The sequence below is a fragment of the Condylura cristata genome, unplaced genomic scaffold, assembly GCF_000260355.1.
Source record: "Condylura cristata isolate star-nosed mole 26May11 unplaced genomic scaffold, ConCri1.0 scaffold00008, whole genome shotgun sequence".
NCBI lineage: Eukaryota > Metazoa > Chordata > Mammalia > Eulipotyphla > Talpidae > Condylura > Condylura cristata.
In genome coordinates this window covers 9,412,995-9,423,033 of record NW_004567109.1, presented here as the reverse complement: position 1 = coordinate 9,423,033, position 10,039 = coordinate 9,412,995, and the positions used below count along the sequence as shown (strand labels likewise).

Genomic DNA, 10,039 nt, shown 5'->3' with positions numbered 1-10,039 from the left:
GGGACCGAGGGGGGCAGCCCGGGCCGCGCTCGCCGCGCGAGCCAACTTGGCCAGTGCGCCCGCCCGAGGCTGCGCGGCTGAGATTTTGGCTCGGACCGCGGTGCGCGCTGGGGACCCCGGGCCAACACTGACCGGCGCCTCCCTCCGCCGTGGGCCTGTGGGGTGGGGCGCCGGCGGAGGTGGTGGTGGGGGGGCGTCCTGCGTAGAGCCGGTTGGCCTGGGGGCCCTGGGGGCCCCGGGGTCGCCGGGCCACGTTGCCGTGTCTGCGAGTCGCGCCAGGCATGGCCCGGCCTGCCATTCTTGGGGACCAGGCGGAGAAACTTGGAGCAGAGTGGGAACTTGGCAGGGCGATGGCACCTCTTTCTGTGCCAGCTTGGAGAGGAGTTCCTCCGTGGTGATGGGGACCCTATGGATCCGTAGTGGAATTCCGCCATGCTGTCTTCCCCTGGGGGAGTGTGTGACTAGGCAGACACAAGGAAAGAACCCTCTGGACACAGCTGAGGCTTGTGTCGAACACCCACGGCCCTGGAGTTCACACCCTGGGGCCGAATCAATCCCTGCTCTTCACTTAGTGGCTGTGTGACTTCTGGCAAGCTAGTTAACCTTTCTGAGACCAGCCCACATGCCTCAAGGGAGGTCAGCATGCCTGGCCTCCAAGTGCATAGCTGGAAGGTGGTTGGCTGGAGCGGCAGGAATGTGCCTGAAAGTGCCTGCCCTTTGCCGGCCTGTTCTGTGAAGATCCCTCAGTGGACGTGTTTGCCCAGCTTTCCCTTTCTAGGTCCTAAAGGTGCAGGGGTTCCCCCACCTACAGCCGGGTCTCCTGTTCTGAGCATGGTTGGCTTCACGCAGAGCAAAAGGGAATTCCTAGGGTCCGGAGGCCTGGAAGGCACTTGGCCAGGAGAGGCTCTGAGGACCTGAGTGAACTCGAGAAGGGCGGGGCTGGTCAGTGGGCAGGGAGCTGGTGGCAGATGTGGGTGGGGGCACAACTGGGGAGCTGGGCCTGCCATGGCGAACCACAGAGCCACCCCCACCCTCTTTGAGGTGGTCCTGGACTGGCCCTGGCCCTGTTCTTAGAGCCAAGTGTACTTTTCTAAACCAGGCCAGTGTTTGCCCAGTGACTGATTCCCTGTCCTTGCCTACCTGGCAGCTCTCACCTCTGCCCTCCTGAGTCACTCTTAACCCCCCACCCCAGACCTGACACCTCACCTCTCTTGCCCCACCCACCCCACACCTGAGCTACCCACTCCCCAAGCGCTCAGCCTCCTTTGCCCTCAGTCTCTGCCTCCCACCAGCATCCCGCAGGGTCATCACATGCTGCCCAGCGGTGAGCTGAACTTGCAGCTCCTGATACTCACTTTCCAGAAAAAATAGGTCCCCACCTACTCATGGGGTGCCTTCTATTCCTGACCGTCCCTCAGCCCTGGCCCCTGCTACCAGGTGGGCTCTTGGATACTTGGGCTCTATGGTGGCAGGAGTGGGGAAGGGCTGGAACTCTTTCCTGTGCGGGGGAGGAAAGTCCACAGCATTCCGGAGGGCAGCCAGTCACCTCATCCTCTTGTTCATTCACCACGTCCTCATGGAGCAGCGTTCCATGACAGTCGCTGGCCCTCAGGGGTTCATTCATTCAGCACCTACTGTGCCCAGCTCCATGCCAGGGGCTGGGTTTATGGTGACCAAGAACAGGCCCCGCCCATGCTCTTCCAGAAATCAGGTCCCCACCCCCCATCCCGTGGGATCATTGAGCCCACAGTCACCACACTGAAGTCCTCACTATAGCACCCCAGACTGATAGTGGGGGGCTGGAAAGAGCTGGGCCTCTAGAGTTTGAGTCCTAACCCTGCCACTTTCTAGCTGTCATCTAGCAGTGTTCTTCTCTCCGAGCCTACAGTGTCTATGCCTGTAAAATGGGGGAGAGGAGCTTGTAAGTTTTAAGTGACTTGAGCTGCGAGCCCTGGGCCCCAGCTAGCCTTGAGCTCCTCCTTGTCCGCTATTCTTTATCTCTGTGCCCTTCAGTTCACGTTTGCAGCCAATAGTGAGTGGGGTGAGGGGAGGACGCAGAGAGGTTGTAAGTCGGGCTTTAGGAAGCACAGGCCCTCACTGAGGGCAGGAGACAGAGGACACAGTGGGCTGTGATTAAGGGTGGGAGGAATTTAGAGGTGGTGGGGAGGCTTGCGGGGGAAGGGGCTGGGCTGGGGTGACTCAGGGCTGCCTTAGCCTGCTGACCCGTTTTCTTCCTGAGGGGGCCTCAGCCTTCCTTTCTTGGGGCTGATCCTGCCAAGAGACAGGAGTCTGCAGAGAGCAGAGAGTGATTACAATGTTTTCTAGGCTGAAGAGGGAAGTTACTGAGATACCTGTTTCCTGCCTTTGCTGGGGAGGCTGCAGGCAGGCGGGAAACGGAGGAGCCTCCCCTTCCCTCAGGGGCAGCATTACCTCAGCCTTCCCCTGGACTTATCTGACTCCGCCACCCCTGTTCCAGACCCGCTGCTGGGTTGGGGGTGCCAGCGTGCCCTGGGGTTTCCAGAAGGAGGGCTGCAGTTCCACCTATAGCAAGAGGAGGTGACTGGGAGGAGCGGAGATGAAACCCCCCACACCCCACCCCATACCTTGCCCGAGCTGCCGGTGTGTGGGCAGTCGCGGCCTCCGCCTGGCTTGGTCCGGGCCTGTTCCCAGGCTGAGCGCAGGCAAGTTGGGATCTGTGGGTCTGAGGCCCAGCCTGGGAGACGGTGGAAGGAAGGTGGCAGAAGGTGACAGGGTTCAGGGCTTGGAGCGGAGAGGAGGGAGGTCTTGGGGCGGCGGGCCAGGTGGGGACAAAAGAATATGGACAGTTCACCTTGACTGGGTGCCCACTGTCTGTCAGGGAGGGCGCCTCTGTGCTCCCCACCCCCCACCGGCCCCCTGCTGCTCTCAGCCAGACCCGAGCCCTGACTTCATAGAGCCCCCCCGGGCCTTTCAAGATCTGGCCTCCCATCTCAAATCCCAGCTCCTGCCAACTGCCCCTGTGCTGGCCTTTGCTTCTTGGACCTGCCAAACACACTCCACCTTAGGGCCTTTCTCCCAGACATGCTGCCTAGGCTGTGTGTCCCCAGACAGCTACGTGACCCTCCGCCTCACTTCCTTCCACCCCCCAACTGCTCTGCCAGTCACTCATTGTCCCCTTCCACTGCTTTATTCTTCTTGTCACTGTTAGGCACGTATTTATTTGTTTATCTAACCTCCCCCCAGTTAAGCTCCCCAAGAGTTTTTATTCACTGCAGATCGTGAGTGCTTGTAACTGTTGAATGTATTAAGTGAGGCTCTGAGCGTGGTCCCCAATCTTGAGGTACACTGAGGCACAGGGAGCTACATACTGGCCCAGTAACACATGACTCAGAGGGCTGACTGTGAACCCCCCTTCTCCCCCCTGAAGCTCTGGTCGGTGGCTCTCCTGACTACCGTCCCGCGGTTGGTGTTGATAAAACTGTTGTCATTGATGCTGGTAAAAATTAAGAGCTCAGGTCCTAGTAGTGCAGAGGCTACCCCAGGGAAGAACTGGCAGGGACTGGCTCGGAGAGGCACTCAGGATGGGTGTGCCCGACCTCGGGCCTCCTGGCAAAGGCTGCCCCTGCAGAGGCCTGGAAAGACGAAACTCTAGGGCGGTCATTATGGGATTACCTGTTCATTTGTAGGCTCATCAATTAATTAATTTCCTCATCAAATGTTCCCGGAGGCCCTATAGACAATTGAATACAAATCCAGGGGCTTTGAGGCCTAAGTAGGCCATGTTGGGCCGTATGCTGTGTGGGAGGTAATGGGGAGAACAACTAGCCTCCCTGCTTAAACCCACTGGGTTCCCTTGGCTGTTCCCTGGGGGCTTGAGTTTTAGAAAGTATCTACAGAGGCTTCAGGGCTGCCTGACTTTGGGGCGGAGTCCTAGGAGAGAGGGCGGGAGGAAGGCTCAGAATGTGGAAAGATCTGGAGCAATGATTCAGAGGCTACTTGGAGGCCAGACATGTGGCTTCTGGACCCTCAGACCACTTGGGGCTTGAGGGAAGGACTTCCAGCCCTCCCTGGCTGGTTGCCTCTTTCCCAGCTCAGTTCCAGCTGTGATGGGTCAGGCTGGAGGAGGAGGGGTGAGGTGGCCCCATCCTCCAGTAGCTGAGTCTTGTCCCTTTCTCCCAGGGCCCACCCTGGCCCTCCCCTCATGTCAACCCTGCCAGAAAGGGGGTGGTTGGGCTGAAGGTTCTGGTCTGCCGGAGAGTTGCCCCAACCTGGGTCTTGGCCTCTTTGGCCCCACTGCCCCGTCTTGTTCCCAGGGCCTGGCTGGGGTGCGCTGGCTGCCCCAGCACCCAGAGCCGCTGACTGAAACCCAGAAGAATGTGTGGAACTCGCTTCGCGGGGAGCCACCAGCCTCACTGCCCAGCCCAGTGGCGTCGGGGCTGTGTCAAAAGCAGCCTTGAGAGGGGAGTGGCTCGTGGCTGCTGGGGGTGGTTGGGCCAGGGACCGGCATGAAGGCCCTGGAACAAGGCGGTTCTTTGAGGCCTGGGAATGTGTGGCCTTCACATCTCAGCCGCCCCCAGAACTCACCCTCGCCTCCGTACCCTGATGCCCGTCTTTGTCAGGGCTGCGGGACCCCAGGACTGTGGTCCCAAGGCCTCCTGGCATCCCTGAGGTGTCTTTAGGGTCAGCTCACACCAAAACCCGTTCCCTGAGCACAGAGGAGTGTGCCCTGTTGTGGTTCTGGATTCTCGGGGGGCATCTGGGGCACCTGTTGAATGGATGAAGGGGCAGATTTTACATGCAATAAATGCTCTGCACGCTGAGCTCCCCACATGTGAAACTTCATTTATTTATTTTTATTTTTTAAGATTTGTTTAATTATGCGTACAAGAACTGGGGCACAGGCCAAAGGTGCTGGGGCAGTGAGAAGATCCACCAGAGACAGAGTGGGGAGCAGATCAGGCAGATTGACGAAGTCCACTGCTGAGGGGAGCAGTGAGCAAGACAAGGAGAGATCTGCTGCTCCCTGTGGGTCACTCCCTGGCTGGGGATCGAACTTGTGCTGCAGTGGCTGCTGATAGCTTCATAGTGTTGCGCTTTAACCCATTGCGCCATCAGGGAGGGCCCCCGAAACGTCATTTAACAGACTTTCTTTTTTTTTTTAGATTTATTTATTTATTCATATAGAACTGGGGTACAGGCCAGAGATGCGGAGGGTGAGAGGATTCACCAGAGACAGAGTGGGGAGCAGAACAGGCAGATCGACGAAGTACACTGCTGAGGGGAGCAGCGGGCGGGCCAGGAGAGGTCTGCCTCACCATGTGGTAACCTCCGGGGCAGGCGGAATTGAACTCATGTGGAAGTGGCTTAAGCTTCTCAGTGCTGTGCTTTAACCCGCTGCACCACCAGGGAGGGCCTATTTTTTTTTTTTTAAAGATTTATTTATTCGTACAGAACTGGGGTACAGGCCAGAGATGCGGAGGGTGAGAGGATTCACCAGGGACAGAGCGGGGAGCAGAACAGGCAGATCGACGAAGTACACTGCTGAGGGGAGCAGCGGGCGGGTCAGGAGAGGTCTGCCATGCCATGTGGATCTCCTCCGGGGCAGGCGGGGATAGAACTCATGCAGAAGCGGCTTAAGCTTCTTAGTGCGGTGCTTTAACCCGCTGCGCCACCAGGGAGGGCCTAATTTAACATTTATGGAGCATTTTCTAAGTGTCTGAGCATATTCTAGGTGCTGGGAAAAGAAAAGCGTGAATTCCTTCCTTAGCAACTTCTTTAGAGCTAGTATAGGAAGACAGATTATAACGATGGCCTCTCAGGCAGAGGGATAAAGCAGGGAAGAGGCGAGTGGGGAGGTGGGGTGCAGGGGCCTGATAGCACTTGAATTGCAAGTAGTTGAAGGAAGTGAGGGTGTGGGCCCTGCAGATCTCTAGGGAAAGGCACAGCAGGCAAGGAGAGCGGCTCGTGCAAAGGCCCGGAGCAAGCTTGCCGTGTTTGTGGGCAGCAAGGGGGCCTCTGGCCGGGGCGGCGTGACCGAAGGGGATCCTGGTCGTTGTGGCCAAGGGGGTGGCAAGGGGAGGTGGTGGGCAGAACTTCGGCCTCGGGAGGACTTTGGACTTGCTTCTGGGTGAAATGAGAGACCACTCTTGCTGGGTAGAGAAGAGAACATTGGATATTCAAGGGCAAAAGCGAGGAGCCTGTAGCAGCTGCTCCCAGGGTGAGGGAGGTGGGAAGAAGTGGTTGTATCCTGAGTCTGTATGCAGGCAGGGCCGCCAGGATGTACTGATGGCTGGGTGCGGGTGGGACGGAGAGGGGTCAGGGACATCTCCACAGTCTCTGACGCGTCTGGAAGGATGCAGCTGCGCCAGTGAGGAGTGGGCTTGCAGGGGAGATGGAGAATGGCAGGTGGTGGAGGGGACAGCTTGGGGGGCCGTGTTGGGCTGACCCCCAAGCTAGGTGCCCCCTTCACCACAACCCCCACCCCCCGTGCTATGAAGTGCAGAGGTCCTTACTGTGTGTGCATTTGTGGCGCTGCGGGCGGGCGCTGCTCTCTTAGAACCCCACAGCCTGAGCTTATTCATTGTGTGCTGATTTGGAATTTATTGTCTCCTGCTCCGTACCCCCTTCACACACACACATCTGGGTGGAAGCTCCTGGAGCTTGGAGACTGGCTTTGTTCTTTGCCGTTCGCCCTGGGCTAGTCCATGGTAGGTGGGCATTTATCAAGCACATACACCAATGACCTTGAGGAAACTAGGAGGCTGAGAAGGCCCACTTCATGCTTGGGGTCCGAAGGGGCCGCTCCCCTGCGCAGGGGAGCTGACCTTCCGGCCTCTGCTCTCTGCTGAGCCCTGGGACATGTGGGCTCCGGGAGCGCACCCTGCGGTCTTCCACTTGCCTGGGCCCTTACCCTGGGCTCTGTGGCTGAGGGCAAGTTCTGGCCTCTGAGGGCCCAGCCCTACTGGCAGTGGGAATTGGGGCAAGTTGCTTTATCTCCCTGAGCATCAGATTTTGGAATCATGATGGCTGTTTCCCAGGTGGGCGTGAGACCAGGTGGATGTACTTTGCTTGGTGTCTGGAAAGTGACAGGTCTCTGGCTGCTCTGTTAGTCTTGCTCGCATGAGGCCAAGACTCGGGGGTTCGCCGGTGCCCAGCATGGCACACCTCCTCCTGATCAGAACTGCTGCCCCCTCTGTTCCCCGCCCTGCGCCCTGCTCCGGACTTGCTGACAGAATGGCCAGTAAAGGGATCATCCCCCTCCTGCTGCTCTGTCCCAGTGTGAGAGCCCCGGATGTAACTTCATCTGATCTGTCATTGCCCCCCTCCCCCCACTGAGGCCACAGCTGCAGGACTGAGTCCGCCCTTCCATCCTGATTGTGCTTTCCTGGAGGGGGAGAAAAAGGGGGACACACCCCAGGGTGTGGCCTGGGAAAGGCTGGAGTCTGTGACCGCCCTTTCCCTTTCCCAGATGTGTGCAGTTGGTGGGCGCTGAGCAACCAGAGATGTGGCCAAGTGGCTCCCTGGGGTGCAGAAAGGATGTTCAGGCATCTTAAGAGAAGCAGCAGATGGGGGTTTCCTGTGACCCCATCCCAGCCCCATTCTCCCCAGCCCCCCCCTGCAGGAGGCAGGACCTTGCCTTGGGCATACTGGGAAACCTGTAGCCAGGGGTGGTGGGGCTTGGAGCTCTGAATTTGGCTCCTGGGGGCTCTCAGAGAAACTGCAGGATCCCAGGGGAAGAGATACAAGTTAACTTCCTGAGTTCCTGGTGGCAACTTTCCCCCTTCCCCTCCCACCCTCCCCCCAAACGCTGTTTGTACTTGCGCTCACTCACTGGGTGGGTCACATCCAGGTGTTTCACTTTTTCACATTTGACATCTCTCCCCAGCTTTCCCCCAGCCCCAGCCCGTGGGGCTGCGGGAGGGTTCAGGGGCGGCCTTAGGTGAGTTCCTATCCCACAGATGCCGGGAAGAACCAGCTGCCTCTGGCCCCTTCCCAGCTCAGCCCTGGTTCTTGCCCCCAGCTCTGCCTCTGCCGCCTCCCAGGCCTGCCTCCGCCTCGGTGAGCCAGCCCAGGCCTCCCTTCTTTATCCAGCTGACTCATCCCTCTCCTTGTCTAACGCTTCCAGTTTCCAAATAGTTGGGAACTGGGATCATGCCTCTTCTTGGCTCCCTCTCTGGGTTGGATGGAGTCAATCCTGGCCTCCAGAATCCCCTGGCCTTACATTCAGCAATTCTCCCCCTCCAGCATTTGCCTTTCTGTGACCCTTGGGCCAGAGGAACAAGACCTAGGGTTTCCTGAGGAGGGACAGGCTTTTCTCTGCCCTGTGGCCCCCAGGGTCTCCTCCCCAGAGCCTTCAGTCACCCACACCATCAGCCAGTGCTCAAACGGTACTCACATCTTCTCTTGATTGAAATCACCGCCTTCTCTTGAGCCAAGCCCCACACCGGGCTCTTTTGCGGGGATGGCTTGTCCTAAACCCGGACAGAGGGAAATGGAGGCACAGAGAAAGGAGATGGCCTGAAAGACCAAAATCCTGCAGTATGTGTGTTGCTGGGTGTGGAGCCAGGTTGTCTGACCCCCAAGTTATCCCTTCCTGCCTCTTAGGTGCAGAGAGGTTGATCTGGGAGTGCTGGCCCGGTCAGGGCAGGCTGCATGGAGGAGGTGGCCTGTGCCAGCCTTGTAGAGGTACACAGCGGCTGCATTTCTGCCATGTGGGCTTACCCAGCTCCTGTGTCTCGGGCGTGGCCTTCATCCCAGCTCAGTACTAGCATTCCCCAGGAAGCTGGATTTGGCTTTCTCTGAGATTTCCTTTGGGAATATGGTCTCCTTTGCATCAGCTCCCCACCTCCCTGTAGGTTTGGCCCTGTTTAGAGTTCAGTGAACTTTTGTTGAGTGCCACTTGTTCTGAGTCCTGTTCCCACCTCAACACTGGTATACACAGCCCAGCTGGGAGGTGGAATCTATCTACAAGCCCTAACTCTAGCATTAAAACGCTCCTGTGCGGTGGAGGACGCGATGAGTGAGCAAGTCCATCTACCCATTTGCTCGCTCGCTCAGTGCACGAAGGCCTACAGTGTGCCAGGCGTTGTATCAGACATTGTGCCAGGATCTGTGCTACATTATCAAATTTCTTATGTATTGTGATGATGCTTTTGTTTCTCAGATGAGAAACAGCTCAGAGGGGAGCAGTGACTTGCCCAGGCCATGTGCAGAGGATGGTGGGAGCTGAGCCCAGCTCTGTCAGTGCTCCCAGAAGCCACTAGCAGTCTGGTCTCTCCTCTCCAAAAGCTCTGGATCTTGCTGGGGAAGGAGGCGCCACAACCCTAAGTCCCAGCACAGCTCGAAGTCCGGACAATAGCAGATTGACAGGGAAGGAAGAGATCAATTTGGCAGAAGGTCCTGGCTAGTGGAAGAGGAAGGTATCTGAGACAGGGGTCCTGGAGCGTCCCCATTGTCTCTGGATTCAAGTTGTTGTCAAATATGCAGGCAGGAAGGCCCTGGCCTGCTGCTGGAGTCTTTAACGCTGAGGAAAGAATGAAAGGAAGTCACCAAGATCGCGGAGGTGATGTCCACTCCGGGCCCTACCCAGGACCTGGCCAGCCCAGGAGGCAAGAGGTCAGACCCAGAGCCTCCCTGGTGGCCAGCCACTGCTGGCCCCTCTTCCCCGGGTCTTGCTTTTCCTCCCCACGACACGGGCCCCGTTCTTTCTCTTAGGCTGCCTTACACTCCACGGACACTGACAGGGCAGCTTCTCCTGAATGGAGTTGGTGGGATTCCATTGCCCCGGGCCTGGGGTGGTAGCCACCTGGCAGAGCGCCCCCATCCCCAGTCCACCTCATCCTTCCTTGGCACTGCCGGCCTCAAGGGCCAGGCCCCGGGCTAAGGAAGCCCATGAAGGAGGGGACCCCCTGCTCCCTTAGACGTCACTGTGCCTACACCTGTGGTCCTGCCCACTTCCTTTCGAGTCACACATTCCTGAATGTCTGGCCCTGCCCTATGGTCTAGAGCAAATCGCTTAACATCTCTGAGCTCATTCACCCTTTCATTCAGCAAAGTCAGA

General features: G+C 58.2%; 1 protein-coding gene across 1 annotated transcript in view; it reads left to right on the top strand.

The window, feature by feature from the left end:
* Positions 1-10,039, top strand: part of HSPG2 (heparan sulfate proteoglycan 2) — a 106,062-nt gene that overhangs the window by 10,430 nt on the left and 85,593 nt on the right. The window contains exons 2-4 of the mRNA XM_012722090.1: positions 3,407-3,475; positions 7,865-7,918; positions 8,000-8,037. Of these exons, the coding sequence (XP_012577544.1) occupies positions 3,407-3,475; positions 7,865-7,918; positions 8,000-8,037 (161 nt within the window). The remainder of the gene's footprint in view (positions 1-3,406; positions 3,476-7,864; positions 7,919-7,999; positions 8,038-10,039) is intronic.